General features: G+C 38.0%; 1 protein-coding gene across 2 annotated transcripts in view; it reads right to left on the bottom strand.

Moving 5' to 3' along the window:
• Positions 1 to 247: 247 nt before the first annotated feature.
• The window catches only part of HADHB (hydroxyacyl-CoA dehydrogenase trifunctional multienzyme complex subunit beta), a 29,730-nt gene continuing 13,039 nt past the window's right edge, over positions 248 to 16,938 (bottom strand). For both annotated transcript variants that reach the window (XM_069582829.2, XM_069582830.2), the window contains 12 exons: positions 16,255 to 16,299; positions 14,311 to 14,410; positions 11,276 to 11,363; positions 9,946 to 10,133; positions 9,431 to 9,611; positions 8,769 to 8,890; positions 5,652 to 5,731; positions 5,527 to 5,574; positions 4,751 to 4,838; positions 4,357 to 4,431; positions 3,619 to 3,783; positions 248 to 1,023 (listed from right to left, as the gene is read on the bottom strand). In XM_069582829.2, coding sequence (XP_069438930.1) covers positions 988 to 1,023; positions 3,619 to 3,783; positions 4,357 to 4,431; positions 4,751 to 4,838; positions 5,527 to 5,574; positions 5,652 to 5,731; positions 8,769 to 8,890; positions 9,431 to 9,611; positions 9,946 to 10,133; positions 11,276 to 11,363; positions 14,311 to 14,410; positions 16,255 to 16,299 — 1,216 coding nt within the window. In that variant the 3' untranslated portion in view covers positions 248 to 987. The remainder of the gene's footprint in view (positions 1,024 to 3,618; positions 3,784 to 4,356; positions 4,432 to 4,750; positions 4,839 to 5,526; positions 5,575 to 5,651; positions 5,732 to 8,768; positions 8,891 to 9,430; positions 9,612 to 9,945; positions 10,134 to 11,275; positions 11,364 to 14,310; positions 14,411 to 16,254; positions 16,300 to 16,938) is intronic.

The following is a 16,938-nucleotide window of genomic DNA, read 5'->3' as shown; positions in this document are numbered from 1 at the left end:
AGTATGTGGACCAAATTTTTAAAACTTCTTTACACCTGGCAAACAGAAACATCTCCAAACAGTAATAAAATAAATTTACTTCAAATGGGCAATGGGGAGAAAATGGTGTTATTCTAAAGTAGGATTTTATGTTCCTAGCGGCCTCATGGTAGACCAAAATGGTTAGAAGTTACAAATGAGCAGTCCAAGGCAAAATCTGTCCCTAAAACAAGAGAACCACCTCTTACCTCTAATAAAACAAGACAAATGGTTCTCAAACTTCTACTTTATTAAGGTTAACCAACATGGGCTTTCCTGTTGGCTCGGATGGTAAAGAATCTGCATGCAATGTAGATGTGGGTTAGATCCCTGCATCAGGACGATCCTCTGGAGAAGGGAATGGCAACCCACCCCAGTATTCTTGCCTGGAGAATTTCATGGACAGAGGAGCCTGGCAGGCTACAGTCCATGGGGTCACAGAGTTGGACATGACTGACAACTAACACTTTTAACAAGGTATTTATACATCTAAACATTTACTGTAAATTTTCAGTGATGCTTAGATTCTGAATTATTTCCCCATAATTAAGTTAATTTAGGCACACTGGTTTTGTGTTTTATAGAAAACGTTTATCGTTAGGTCACAAATAGGAATGAGTTATAATTTGCAAATGTTACAAAGGTGATCCCAAATCTCACCTAGTCTCTTTCCAAAACTGTAGCCACTAATTCAGTCCTTAATGAAAATAGAGACCAAATACAATTGCTTGAACTTATCACTGTGAGAGATTCTGGTAACTAAGGAATCCCTGAAACAGTAGTAAGCTGTGATTCTTAGAAAGCTCAGAACACTGGAAAGGCTTAATTGCAAAGTATTGAACAAAAGGCCACAAATTTTGCTTTCCTAAGAGGAGCTGGGAACTAGAGATGTCATTGAATAGTGCATTGAAATGGCATTGCCTAGGCCGAGTGCTGCACAGAAACTCCAGGTCACCTCTTCTGGATCTACTATTTTGGATAAACTTCCACTATCATAGCATGGCCCTGTAAAAGAAAAAAGAAGTCCAGTTAGAGCAATGAAAGGCATGAATCCAGCCAGTATGGAGGCAGCAGAGAACCACGGAAAAGTACAGGCTTTGGAACTCAATCCTGACTCTGCCATTCAAACATTGTGTGATCTTGGGAAAGTTATTAGCCACTCTGAACTTCAACTTCCTCTATAAAATGGGGCTCATGGTGCCCATATCAAAGTATTTTTGTGAGCATTAAATTAAGCGATAGCATACAATGTGTGTGTGTACATACACCACACACATACATGCATACACATGTGTATCAAAGTCTGCCTAGTAGAGTCTGATTTCTAGTAGATGCTCCATAAGTGGCTGCTATTAAAATAAGCCACAGTGGCTTTTTTTAGCTGTATAAAAATAAACATGATACAGTGAATTTGACAACAGCTTTCTTTCTTGTGAGAAAGATGAGAAAAATGGGGGCTTTTTATTTAAAAAATGTAAAAAGGTTACATTACTCACCCAAATCCAGAAAGCTATCAAATAACAGGGTCAGGACTTGAAACCAGATGATTCCAAAGCCTGATCTCTTCTTTACTACGCTATGCATGTGGAGATGATGAGCTGCGGTCCCACAACAGTCAAAAGGCAGAAAACCCCTTTCCAAGCACTAGGCACAGTACAGTTACCTCCCTAGTTTAACCCTAGTGTAGAAATGTATGATGTCACGAGTCTAAATCCTATCTGATAATCATAATCATTCTTCTGGACTGTTATCAATCCAGTTAACAGTTTTAACTAATCTCCCTACTTCTAGATTCAATTCAATCCCCACAATATTTATTAAGGAACTATTATTTATAAGGCACCGAGTTAAACACTGTGTGGGTACAAGGTTTTGCTACATGGTCTCTATCCTCAATCTAGTATACACTGTAGTTCAAAACAAACTGTTAAATACCCTTGATACAGGCACAAGCAAACAAAAGAACAGGGATGGGAAGGTCTGACTGACTTCGGGTTGTCCTAGAAGGATACATAATAAGTTAGAATATTCCTTCTCCTGTTTTATTTAAGCTGTGTTATTTTCATGTTCCAAATCTATTATACTATTCTATGTCAGTGATTCCCAACTGCAGTGATTTTGCTCCCCACCCTCCCCAGAGGACATTTAGCAATGTCTGGAGATATTTTTGGTTGTCCCAACTGTGTGTATATGGTGAGATAGGGAGAGCCGGTAATGAGGGGGGTTGTTCGCTACTGTTATCTAGTGGACAGAGACCATGCTAAACACTCCACAACACACAGCATAATCCTGCCAGCCAAACAAAGAATTACCTAGCCCAAAGTGTTACTACTGCCAAAGCTGAGAAATCCTGCTCTAGATCCAATGACGAACTCCTCCTCTGATCTAATCATGTCTATACAGCACTCACTTGGCTCTTGATGAAACAATGCCAAGCTGAATCTAGTGTCTAGAATGCATCATCTCCTTCCTCACTACACTTAAACTTCTGGAGGAAAGTAATAACATTGGATATTATTCTTTGTTCATTTACAAAACCATCTAGTATTAGGTTACTAATCCTCTATGTGCTAGATTAAAAAACTAGGGAACAAACACTCAAAACCAAAGGACACTGACTGGTGTGGACTATGCACTATGTACAACGTTGTGCATCAGTTATCTCCCCCAGTGGATCTTGGCATAGAAAGATAAGAAGGAGGGCTCCAGTCCTGACCAACCATGGTTTTCCATAAACGAAGTTACCCAGTTTAGAAAATACTTCCAATCATGAAGTCTAAAAGATTCTAACCTAAAAATAACTGACCCCTTGCTTTTTCAAAGTCTCGGAGGAAAAGCCATAAATAAAGGCTTTTAAATGAAAGATGTTTATACTTTTACATATCTTATTCATCTTGGTCAGCAACAAATAGATTCTATTATCTGGTGAAAAATCAAATGTGTTTCCAGCAGGGTTAAAAAAAAAACCAAAAAACAGATTATAGCCAGCCTTCCTTTGGATTGTAGTCCCACAATGAAATGCTACAGGTAGGAAGTTTTGTTGGTAACACAAGTAAAACAGATAGAAAAAATCTGTAGAAAACAAAATTTTCCCCAGCCAAATAGCAATAAGTTATCCAGAGGTAAATTAATTCTCCATTGTACAGTTCACTTCTCAAGAAACACAGTTTTCCTCTTGGAGAGATTTTATAGATAAGGTCTCAAGGTGACTAAATAAATGAATAAAATTTTATTATTAAAGAAGAAAATATATCAAAGTATGATTAATGATAGTATCTGATGAGGGGAAGTGATTCTAGTCTTATTTTCTACATACTTTTTGTATTTTCCATAATTTCCATAATAAGCACATAAATAAAACCTGTAAACATTATTTTAGGGGGAAAAAAATTTGGATATAAATAGCTTCTTTCGTTCAAAGTACTCTCAGGGTTGAAGCTGTACTCCCCGGCCCTCAAAAATGGGCTTTTTTTTTCCAGTTGTGTGTCATCAGAAAAATCACTCTAAGACTGTTTCGAATTAAGATAAATCAAACATTCTTGGATGAGTTTGTTTCTAAGAAAATGACTTTCTGGAAGGTATTAAGCTTCTGTGACCTACCTGCCCTCCAGCTGCACAGGCGGCAACTAGACCATACTGGCCTCCTTCCTTCCGTAACCTGTTGGCAGCTGCCATGACCAACCGACAGCCAGTGGCTCCGAACGGGTGCCCCAGGGACAGTGATCCACCCCAGTTGTTAAACTTCTCCAAAGGAGGCAATCCAACCTGGCTCCCACAAAAACAAACACAAATAAAAAAGATGAATTTACTTAAAAATCAGGCCAGGCTCTGAGTAACAGGAAGTAATAGCAATAGAGGGAAATAACTTTCTTAAAGACCCACCATATACTATTTTACTACAAAAGAAATTCCAAATCAATTCTGAAAGCCAAGGGCCCTGTTTATTTTTCATCTGACATCAGAGTGGATGAACCAAAGACAATTTGAATTCTTCCTTTTATTTTTTCCAAAGAACTTCCAGGAGCTATTTTTCAACTAAGAAATAAATACATGAAATAACACACAAAAATTTTCCAAAGAAGCAGCAGCCTTCCTCTTCATATTTTTATTAGCAGGTATTAAAGTTCCAAATATTATAGTGCTTTGGAAATTCAAAGGTTTGCTTTGCAGGGGCGGGGGAGGCCACACTGTGAGGCATGCAGGATCTTAATTCCCCGACCACGGATAGAACCCACACCCCGTGCAATGGAAGCATGGAGCCTTAACGACTGGACTTCCAGGAAAATCCCTCAAGCCTATCTTTTTTTTCCTCAAGCATATTTTTAACCAGAAACTTACCTTGGCTTTTCTACCCATGTAGTTTTGTGCAAACCAATCAGAATCCATGGCCTTCAAATTAGCCAAAATCTGACCCTAGAAAGGAAAATAAATCAATAAGGACCTTCTTGTAGTAAAATCCCTCAAGACTTTCTTTCATGCATGAGTCTGTCTAACTTCAGCGCTAAGCAAATCTTTAAATCAGTTTTCCGTGAATATTTTCTAAAGAACCAACCTGATACTTCTGAAGGGCCTCAAAGAGATAGCTTCAAAAGATATGTTTTTCAACACTGTGGGTGTAGCCCTGGATTTCCTCCCAGTAGTGTTAAGTCAGTACTTCAAACATAAAGCTCTACTTGTTTCATACATATTAAATGATTACAGTCCTTTGATATGTGTCTTTAAAGTGACTTACTGAGAAAGCTTCATGAAATTCAAAAGCGTCAATATCATTCATTGTTAATCCTGCCTTTTCCAGAACTTTTGGAGTAGCATATGTTGGTCTGAAAAGAAAAAACTCAGTGATACGATATTAAAACTTTCATTTTTAACTAAAGAACTCTTTCATATTCCCCAAACTGAATTTTACATAGTTATTAGAAGGTCCTCTACTCATTCACTGATTCTACTGTACAAAGTGTTGTTGATACAACAGTAAACTGAACAGACACGGCCTCTGCCCTCTGCAGTTGATATTCTAGACTCAGAGAAAGAGATAATAAGCAAGTAGACAATAAAAGAGAAGGGCAAGTTAATCATGTGAAGAGCCAGAAGAACACAGAGCTCAAACGGCAGAGCATAAGGGGCATGGCTAGTTAAGTGACATGATGGAGGCTAGTGAAGGTACAGCCTTGCGAGGAAGGGAGAGGAGTCTATCTAAACATTAGGAGGCTTTCATAAAAAGCTATTCTGATTGTGTTGCAGAGTAAGTAGCAGTATAAAAAAATGCTTATGACATCTTAATGTAAAAAAGGATATAAAGTTGTATATATGTGATAACTGTAGTAGAAAAGCATAGGAACAAGTAGAAAAGTTATAAAACGATAACACAACATAAAGGATTATTATTTTAAAAACCCAATTTACAAAACAATTATGAACTCAGTGCTTTATATACTTTTAAAATCTATGTAATAAACATGGGTAACCAATATTTTCTAGAATAATCCAAGAATATACATTGCTACCTACCCAAGTAAAAGCTGATCTTTTGGATCCTGGGACACGTACATGAAATCCCTAGGTATAAAACAGAAGGGTGAGCTCTGTACTAAAGTAAAGAAACCAGAGGAAACTTACTTGAATACTTACTTTACCTCAGATATGCCTTCGGCTTATAACCCATGGCCAGAGCTTTTTCCTCTGCCATAATCAGCACTGCAGACGCACCATCAGTCTGAAATATTAATTGGAACAAAAATGTTAAATAACTGCAGCCTACCTGGTGCTATTTCTTCAGCCGTCTTCTATACTCTGTTCCTCAATTTACCAACGCATCACACTTACAGAGTGACTCTCTGTAACAAAATCTTCCCATTTTATCCATCATTAAATCACAATTTTACACACATACTGACCCATTTTTGGCAGATGAGGGTAGAAAAGTCTATTCAAAAAGTATAATTATCAAAATGAATGATGAGAATTGGTAACTCAATAGTATTCATAATAAACTAGAAGTTTTTTGCTTTTGGCACAGAATATGAGGAATTTTATGAATTAATCCTCCCCAAAATCTCTTCTTTACTGATTTATTTTTATATTTTCTGGACTGCTTCTCAGCTGTTTCCTGCCTGTGGCTTGTACATGATTTTCTTCAATTTAAAGACTCTATAACAAGCAAACCAAGAAGAAGAAGTGAGGGACAAATTAGTACTACTCACAAAAGCCCTTTACTACTGTTTCAAAAGAAAAAGCTAAAAAAAAAAAAAAAAACCCACAAAAATTCCAAAGGAAAAGAAACTACTCTCTAGAATTGACAAAATTAAAACAATCTCTACCGTAATTTCAGACCATATTTTTGTAACTCAGTAACTCTGAAGAGGCTATGCAGCCACTACCAATAAGGTGGCCATAAAGTCTGGAAACACAGGTGACTATACCTAATAACATCACATTACTATATTCAATGTGCAATTGTGAAAAACTGCAATGAATACGGTACATTAACAGCATCTCTGAAAACCCATGTATCTGTGATGTATTACCTCTAATGACTTGTGTTTCTGATTTTGATGAATAAACCTGAACCTTCTGCACACCTCACAAGTATTCAAGGGGGTCCAGATCTGCCAAGAGTGTAACCGATGCCATATGAACCTATCATCCAATTTGGTTTTAGAAATAACCACCTAACCAATCCTTCACTGCTCAGGCTTTACCAGGTGGTACACCATCCTGTTAAAATCACCTCAGGTATTCTTTCCTAAGCTCAAGAGCAGGCATTAAATTGTCATTTATCAAGGTCAAATAACTCAAACATTTGCCTGTGTTTCTTTCTAGACTGTATGTCTGGGTAGAAGAATGATACTGTAAGAAGAAACACTGACCAGATTAACTATATCCTGAAGACTGCACCCAAGGTAGTAGGAGGGAAATCACATCTCACAGCAGAAGCAGAATCAAGAGGGACATTTAATAGAGGAGGAAAGAAAAAAAACCCAAGCAAGGACATGAAGCTACCTGCATATAAGTAAAATAACAACCAAAAATGCGGGTAGATTTACTCCATGATGCTTATAGGAAAGTAATTTGGGGGTCAGCATAAAACATAATTTTCTAACAATCAGAACTAGAAAAAGTATCTTGTCATTCTCTCTGCCTACTTTTCAAGTCTTATGTTGCTCAGTTGCTAAGTTGTATCAGACTCTCTGTGACCCCATGGACTGTAGCACGCCAGGTTTCCCTGTCCTCCAAGTTGTAGATGACTCCCTAAATTCATATCCTGTGTTCCGACCAGGCTTTTCTCCAGAGGCCCTTTGCTCTCCTAACTCTCAAAGTTGCATTTGCCATTCCCTTTGCCTAGAAAGCCTTTTATACACTTCTTGAATTGGCTTGTACTCTTCCTTCAAGATTCACTGATCAAGTATTACTTCCTCTAAGAAGACTCTCTTACTCACCCAACTATGTATCTTCTCCAAGAGTCAATGCTTACAGTCATCACAGAACTTTCTCACTACAATTAACTATTCTTTTTATCTCCAGTGCCCAGCACAGGCAGGCAAAATTTTTTGACTGCTGAAGTGACTGAAGAGAACAGCTTTTTTTTTTTTTTGAGAACAGTGTTTTTGTATTAGAATGCTGACTGGATCAGGGGACTTTCATAGCTTTAAAAACTGATTCTATTTTAATAGTCTTTGTAATAGGTAAGTATATTTTATTTATTTTTGGCTGTGCTGGGTCTTTGTTGCTGCATAAGGGCTTTCTCTAGTTGTGGCAAGTGGGGGCTACTCCCTAGTTGTGGTGGGCAGGCTTCTCATTGTGGTGGCTCTCTTTGTTGTGGAGCACAGGCTCTAGGCATGTGGGCTGTGGCCAACAGTAGCTGAGGCAGGTGGGCTCATGAAAAGTTGTTGCTGAATCACGAAAATACGCCAGGATTCTTGGCCTCCAGAGGAGAAGAATTCAATCTGGGGCCAGAGACGAGGCTTGAAAGCTCAGAGCTTTTGCGTACTAAAGTTTTATTAAAGTATAAAGGAGATAGAGAAAGCTTCTGACATAGGCATCAGAAGGGGGCAGAAAGTGTTAGTGTTAGCAATGGAGTTATATACTCTCCAATTAGTCATTACAATGAATCAAAAGAATGTCTGGAGGTTGTAAAGACCTCAGCAGACCTACTCCCATAATTTACTATAAGATAACAGGATTAGCCAGAAGGTTTAATCCAGAGACTGTCCTCAGGCAGGATACATTATTGTTATATAATCCTAAGGAATATAGAGGAAAAAAAAAAAAGTTTGTTCTTTCTTCCTCCTTGAGAATTCCAGACCCCTCTCTCCTTGGGGACCCCTGGACTTACCAACCTGCCTAGGAAATGACTCTCATTCCGTAGTTGCGGCTGGTGGGCTCTAGAGCTCTGGCTCAATAGTTGTGGTGCATAAGTTTAGTTGCTCCGCAGCCAGTGGAATCTTCCCAGACCACAGATTGAACCTGTGTCCCCTGCATTGGCAAGTGGATTCTTATCCACATTGCCACCAGGGAAGTCTGAGTAAGTATGTTTTTAAGTCTCTATTCATAATACACACAAGTACATTTATTTTAGGCTTTCCTATTGAGAATACACAAATATAAAAGATCATTGTTGCTGCTGCTGCTGCTAAGTCGCTTCAGTCATGTCCGACTCTGTGCAACCCCATAGACACCAGACTCCCCCGGCCCTGGGATTCTCCAGGCAAGAACACTGGAGTGGGTTGCCATTAAATAGCACACATAGTTACCAGGAAAGAAGAATTTGCAGCTGTCACTGTGCCATAGGGCTTGATGAATGCAGGTTTTAGTTTGGCCATCTGATCCAGAGAGGAAGGACGAATGCCATTATCTTGTGTAACTGTATCTCTTCCTATAAAAATATGAAATTTTTAACTCTAAGCTCAATAAGCATTATGTATCTTCTACAGAGAAATATGCTTTAAAATTACAAGAACAAATAAAATATAAACCATAACTATTCACTAAAAAGAAGGCTCTTTATAGTTATCAAGATATTACCAAATATAAAAGCAAACTCTTAAGACATTTGGGAAATAATCTAAATGATTTAACATTAAAAAGGATAACTTATTTTCTCAAGATATTTATTTATATTTGGCTCTTCTTTACAGAAGTCTTATAAATACAGAACTTTAAAAACAGGCATGCACATAAGAACTAAAATATATCTGCCAGACCTAAAGGAGATTTATAAAACATCTCTTTAAAATGCTTACATATATTACAACAAAAATTGAAACCTGAGTCAATGTTTAAGAATAAAAGCTGAGTATTTTGGAAATATTCATTGAAAAGTCACTTAGGGTTTTTGGAGTTTTAGAAGAAATTCAGAACTCTCTAACAATATCAAGAAGCATTTCCCTTTACAAAGCTGAGTGAACTGTTTTACCTGGTACTTTGAAGGGCACAACATCAGAAAGGAGTCCTTCATCCTGTGCCCTTTTGGCCAGGCTGTGAGAGCGCAGTGCGTATTCATCCTGCTCCTCCCGAGAAATAGCAAAGGCAGCAGCCAATCGGTCTGCAGAGTGGCCCATGGTCTCACTGGTGGAGAACTCACTCACTGCAGGAAGCTGGGAAAGGAGATAATCGGGACCAGGTACACTGTTATATAACAGGTGCTATACCACACCTAGGGCTGTCTGGGAAAGTTAAAGTCTACGATCAATCAAGATCAAGACAAGGGAAGTTCTTTGTGCGCAAGGCATCTCTAAAAAGGGCTTACAAATTCAAATCTTCTGCTATTTTTTTCTCTGTCTTGACCTAATAATTAACCTTTTCTTGTAACTAACAGAATTCACAGCTATTAGAACATAACTGAACCCATGCCATCTTATCTAACACTAAATCTCTGCAGTGGGATGCTTTGGCAACACAAGTCTTTATGTTAGCATTCAGGAGTCTTACCTCTGGCGATAGGAAATTCAATCTGAATTTAGAGATTACAGAGAGTCGCTGAGCCAGAGTCTTGGCCTTATTGAGATCCAGCATCATTTTCCTCATTTTCCTTGAATGGCGAATAGGGATGTCAGACATCAACTCTACACCACCTGCCACGACCACATCACACTGGCCGGAGGCAATCAGGCCGACAGCTATAGGGCACAGGCACAGGTTGTATGCACATGAGTATCTGTTGCATAAACTAAGAGACCACTGGCAATTTAAGCTTCTTTTTATTTTTCTTAAATTAGGCTGGACTTAAAAATTGTACGATAGTTATTAGCATTGTACACCATGTGTAATGCTGGTTTTTATCTTTTCAGAGGGATTAGGATAATTTTTTTGAATGACTCAAAATACATTCAATGCACTAGAGAAAAACAAGTTTCATTCAGGCTACAGGGACATCAACCTTCAGAAGTATCCACTGGACCAATTCTCAAACAAATCATATCTAAAGTAGAACATGTGGCATATTTCATATGTTCCCAGCTTCAGTTTTGGTAACAACTCTTTATCCTATAAAGAGAATTTCGGTTTCTACTACAATCTAGATAAAGTATGGCTTTTAGATGTAAGGCAGCCCCCTGCCCTCTGGCCACGGGCAAGCATTATGTTGCTCTAACTGGAAGCAGTCACATGCTGTGCAGAGTGGAGAATGCCCCCATTTCTGCCTCCAGCTTATTCCCTGCCACCTTTATGGTGCGCTGGCCACTTGGCCTTGATGTCACTAAGAGAGTACATGATCACTGTATCTTTCAGGTTTCCTGTCTTTTCACAGTAAGGGCTGGTGCTACAAAATGTTCCACAGATTTGCTAAGTTTGTTGTGAGAATTTGTAAATAATTATAAAAAGGCCAAGATGTGGGGGGAAAGTAGAGCAAAGAGCTGTACCATCCAAGTCAGTGATTTATCGCTATGATGATGATAGAGGGAGGAGGGCCACCATCTTCATGGGCGAATATCATGCTAGAATCACCTAATCTTAAAACCTAGCAGGTGATAAACTCCTCCTGCCTCAAATCCAGAAGCACCTCCTCCATTTAATAATCCCTGTGATAGCCAGCCACACTACTGATGAAGAAACTACACAGATGGTTGTGGTCCTCAGGTATGGAGGGCAAGAAAAAGGTGGAGTACTGTCAAAAATAAAAAAATGTAAATGGTACCTTATTTTCTGAAACGCACAAATTCAGAGATCATTTATTTCTGTTAAGAATAATGTTTAATGATCATAGAAAAGACAAAGGAGAACCAACATGTACCTTCTGCTGTCAAAAAAAAAACCAACATACCTGTGGTCATGGCTTGGTTGGAAGAGATGCAAGCCATGGTGACAGTGTGAGCAGGAGTCTTGTCAGAGAAGCCGGCTCCGAGGGCAGCCTTCAGGAAATACAGTGAACGCAATGATCACTTATAAAGGAAGTGCAATATGTGAATATAAGCGGCGCTGTGAGCAGTACTTCACTGTATGGTAAATCAGGAAAGGAGATAATATCTCACAGAGGAATATTTAAAATACAACTGAGTCCATCATGGAAATGGTTTATGAATTTTTTATCTAGTCGTTAATCAACAAGCACTGCCAAATTCCTTGCAATGATTTTCTAGTGTGGTATACAGCCTACAGTCCTCTGGCAGTTTACCTCCTCTCTTAGCAATGCTTTTCCTGGCACTTCTAAGAACATTAGTATATAATTTGATTTTAACTCATTTAAATTTTCAAATAGACCTAAAGCAAACCTGCTACATATGGTTGGTGGAATGATGAAATATATCATGGGGTGAGATTCTCATGACCTGTGTTCCTGCAGTTATAAGGCTTAGAAGTAAAGCAAAGTCATCAGACATGAAAATAATTTCTAAAGAATTGGCCATTCATCAACAGATTCCCACACAGGTCCCTGACTTGCTCTACGTTTGTCTCTACTTTCACTGACTGCCTGATATTTCAGGCAGCGCACTGTCCATCCAAAGCAAAGCCGAGTTGGAAAACATGCCAAGTATCCAAGAGTTCAAGTGAATGAAAAAATTTTGGAAACATGCCTTGGCCACAAGTGAGTCTGAAAAATAAGGACTGGACCAGTTAACAACTGGAAACAAGGAAACTGGTCAGGAAGATGACATAAGAGGTGTTTCAAAGAGAATTAATTTGAAGGACTTCGAGAAAAACTGAGGCCCTCCATTAATCTTGCAAGAATGGAAATAAGGATATCTATTATTTTATTATACTATTTATTGAGTTAATTACACTGCCCCCCCCCAAAAATGAATGCCTGATTCTATTTTTGTTCATGTAAAGAACTGATGCATAGGTACAAAAATAAAATATTCAATACTTATTTTTATAATATTAGTTTCACTTTAAAAACAAAGCTCTCAACACCTCATGTCCCTGACCACCACCACTTACTATGAAATTATGGTTCCTATTAAGGGAATTAATTTTTTATGAAACTATTTAATGATCCTCAGAATATAAGATTTCCTATCATTTGATAAGATTAACATGCTTCCAAAGCCGAGATTAGAGGGTTCAGTTTCCTAACTGATTTTCAGCTTTATACTTCACTTTGCTGAAAAGTATCTACTGGCAACTGCACGTCAGCCTCTTGATGTAAACCAACCCAAAAAGAAGAGAAAGGCAAGTCTCCACTGGGAAGGGGAGAAGAGCTTCCCAGTGAGGCAAGGGTAAAGGGCGCTCAGGTCGTAACGGCCTGATCCTCATGCAATCCTTTCTAGCAAGTGTCACACCCTTGGCCCCAAGTGACTCTCAGGACTGAAGGAACTTTAAGTAGAAGTGGTTGCTGGTGAACCTTGTCTCTGTGCTTCTATTTTAAGTTTGAATAGATCTCAAGGCAAGCTTAGGCTCTAGATGGTGCAATGAAGGGAAAGGAGGAAGATGTCTCTTAGGTAAATTGGAGAGCAAGGAAATAAGCTGAGGCTTTCAATAAAGTCAGGTTCATGGGAACTCAGCATTAGAAGTCTTTCAGGATTTTATTATTACACTGTTACCACAGAAAAGAGGTTCTGAAAGTTTTCCTGCTGGAAGTCACAGCAGCCTTCAGGTTGCAAAATGACTTTAAAAAGACATTCTTATATTCCCGGAGTTCAGCCTTTAGTATTATTAGTATAGGGCCAGGAGAGGAATCTACCACATATCAATCAATAGCTGAGATTTGCACATGGATATAAAATTTCCAGAAAAAAAATTTAGAAAAAAACAAGGCTAGATATATATATCTAGATATATCAAGAATAGACATATAGAGAAGATGGAAACAGATTCAACATTTACTTTTAAGTGCTCTTGTAAGAGTCACTTTGGGTTTTTTTCTAGAATATAAGAATTTAAAATGTATTATGAATAATTTGATATATTCATGAAATTATCATGTTTGATACATTTAGAAGTATGAAGATCAAGGAAACTCCAAAAAATTAGGAGGTGGGGAAAAAACCTCTTCCTGTTCTTAATCCCTTCCTGCCTCCCTTACAATATACAACAGTTGATTATTGTGGACTTGAGTAACACCAGGCCTTCAGCAGTTTGAACATTTACTGATGAGTAAAAAGGTGGGACAAAACACATACTTCCAGTCCTACTCCTTTTCCTTTTTCTTGGCTGACAGTGTTGAAAGCCCTTCCAACTACACTGAACGCAAGCACAAACCAGAAATACAGAGAATGCTCAGCACACTGAAATGTGCTTTGGAGCCAACTTTATCCAAAGCTCAGAAAATGTTTTTGGAGTCTTCATTACGAAATGACTGTGGGACATGCCGCAGAAGTGCCAAGGCCTCTCACTATGTCAGTTGCTCAATAAACAGTACATGGAGTGTTGCCAACTGGGGTAAAGGTAAACTCCTATGAAATACTTAAGAAAAAAAAAAATGCCCTATGTGTCCACTAGTCAAAGGGAACAAATGAATAAGCACAACTCCCTCCAACAAACACCATGGGTATGAAATAAGTTCTCTGTAAAATGGAAATTTTAAGTTGATTGGTGGTCACTGTATTTCAGATTACAAAAAGTCACATCAGCCATGCTTTGCCCAAATCTCTGTTTTCCTAAAAGAAACACAAACATATCCAAAACCAGCTCAAATAATTGATTTGATTTATAATATAGCATAAACATATACTAGTATAGTGTACATCATTTGATTTATAATTTTTTAAATATAAAATAATTTAAATAGTAAAATCACATTTTAAATTAAATACAACTTTAGTGAATTTTAATAGCTTTTAAAGAGTAAATTCTATTAACTAAAATTCAAATTTATTCTCCTATCAATCTTTTCAAACAACATAAAGTTTGACTCACCTCTCTAGCCACATTGCTTGTTTTCACTTCTTGTATAACTGTGCCAAAGATGATATAATCAACAACATCCTTTGGGACACTGGTCCGATGCAACAAACCCCTGCAAGCAGAAGTTAAAAGCAAAGAAACATTTCATACTTTCAAGACAGTGCCACAGATCATCACATAAAACATTACAGTTAACTCTGGTTAAAAGGTTAACTTTGAATTTAAGAGCGCAGAGACTGTATCTTTTCCTTAATTTGACAAGCATGTGGCACACTATCAAATAAATTAAAGACTGATTTAAAAAGTCAACTTTTGATGCTCAATTGGCAATAAGACGTTAAATAGGAAGAATCATCAATAATTTGGAATATAATCTATAAAAATTTTGAATCACTCTGTTGTACCTGAAACTAATACTGTAAAATCAACAATACTCCAATAAAAAAATGAAAGAAAAAAAATAACTTGGAATAGGATAAAACAGATACATAGACCAAAGTTTTCAGTCAAAAAGAAAAGAGAAACAAATAGGAAATTAAAGAGATGAAGTAAAATCCCAAACATGTTAAATTTAAATTTGAAATATCAATATAAACACATCATTTTTTTGAAAAGGAAAGCTACTCTTTATATAAAAATATCAACCAATAAATATAGGAGGAATAAAAGAATAAGTAAAGTCAAAATTTGATAATCTGTAACGTAATAACTAATCCAGGCAAAAATTATCAATGAATGCTAAAGCCACTTGGTCAAAGGTTGCTGGGGAAAATGGTGTTAAGATATCACCTTACAGATGATTTACTAATTGCCAAAAAAAAAAAAAAGCACATTTATCACCAAAAGATCTGGTGGTTTGACCACTCTGACTAAACGGTTTGATTTAACATTACACATCATGTGCCTCCTGACATGATGCAATAGCCATTGCTTTACCTATGAAGCATTCTTACCAAAAATGTTTAACCGGAATCTAATCAAGCTTAAAGATTAACTTTCAGTTTACAGGAAATTCACCGAGGGAAGTTATATATTATTACAAAGATACATCCAGAATGTGGGACATTCTACAAAACAGCTGACCTGGACCTTTCAAAAAGTCACTATCATGGGGGGTGGTTTGGGGGGATGTCCTAAATTAAAAGAGACTAAAGATATACATTCATTTGCATAATAATATGAATTCTGACCAGATCCTGGTCTGGGGAAAAAATAAAATTGGGCCAGGAGACCTGGGTTCAATCCCTGGGTCAAGAAGATCCCCCTGGAGGAAGGCAAGGCAACCCACTCCAGTATTCTTGCCTGGAGAACCCCCATGGACAGAGGGTCCTGATGGGCTACAGTCCATGGGGTCTCAAAGAGTTGGACATGACTGAGCAACTAAGCACAGCACACATGGCAAAATGGTAACAATTACTAAAGCTAAATGAGGAATCTTCATGTCTCATTCTAGGCTTCTTTCTTGATAAATACACACCTCCACCCCCACCCCACCAGGGATATGAAATTCTGAGGATGCTCACGTCCATTAGGTACAAATGGCATAGAACAGTTGGTCTTCTGTATACACAGGTTCTGCATCTGTATCTGCATAATCTGTTCAGCTATCCTCATACAGTAATGAAATTTCTGAGGTAACCATCAAATATACGTATTGGCTTTTAGCCTGATCAGTCTAGTCCTACACTATTTATAATCTGCAGCTAGCTAGAGTACGTTAAGGAATACTATCATGCCAAGAGATTGTGAAGCCTGCAAAATAAAGATCATTGACATTCATCACCTGCTTGAATTTGCGTAGCACACATGGCTAAAATGAAGACTAGATGAATCTTATAAAATCTACTGAGTGTTTTTTCTCACTGTATAAAGTTAACATATCTTAGCTATGGGAATTCTATTAGACATGCTATTTCAAGTGTAAATAAGATCTAAAATGCAACTGCATTTACTTACGAAAGTGCTGCTCTAGCTAAATCATGTGGCATCAGGTCTTTATATCTGGAGGAAGAAAATAAGTAATTTAACCAAAAGCCTCAGTTCAGTTCAGTCGCTCAGTCATGTCCGACTCTTTGCGACACCATGAATTGCAGCACACCAGGCCTCCCTGTCCATCACCAACTCCCGGAGTTCACCCAAACTCATGTCCATCGAGTCAGTGATACCATCCAGCCATCTCATCCTGTCGTCCCCTTCTCCTCCTGCCCCCAACCCTCCCAGCATCAAAGTCTTTTCCAATGAGTCAACTCTTCACATGAGGTGGCCAAAGTATTGGAGTTTCAGCTTTAGCATCAGTCTTTCCAAAGAACACCCAGGACTGATCTCCTTCAGAATGGACTGGTTGGATCTCCTTGCAGTCCAAGGGACTCTCAAGAGTATTCTCCAACACCACAGTTCAAAAGCATCAATTCTTCGGCACTCACCTTTCTTCACAGTCCAACTCTCACATCCATACATGACCACAGGAAAAATTATATCCTTGGCTAGACGGACCTTTGTTGGCAAAGTAATGTCTCTGCTTTTGAATATGCTATCTAGGTTGGTCATAGCTTTCCTTCCAAGGAGTAAGCCTCTTTTAATTTCATGGCTGCAGTCACCATCTGCAGTGATTTTGGAGCCCCCAAAAATAAAGTCTGACAC

The sequence above is a fragment of the Ovis canadensis genome, chromosome 3, assembly GCF_042477335.2.
Source record: "Ovis canadensis isolate MfBH-ARS-UI-01 breed Bighorn chromosome 3, ARS-UI_OviCan_v2, whole genome shotgun sequence".
In the NCBI taxonomy this organism is placed as follows: domain Eukaryota; kingdom Metazoa; phylum Chordata; class Mammalia; order Artiodactyla; family Bovidae; genus Ovis; species Ovis canadensis.
The sequence above is the reverse complement of the archived record's forward strand: the minus strand, read 5'-3'. Positions and strand labels throughout refer to the sequence as shown.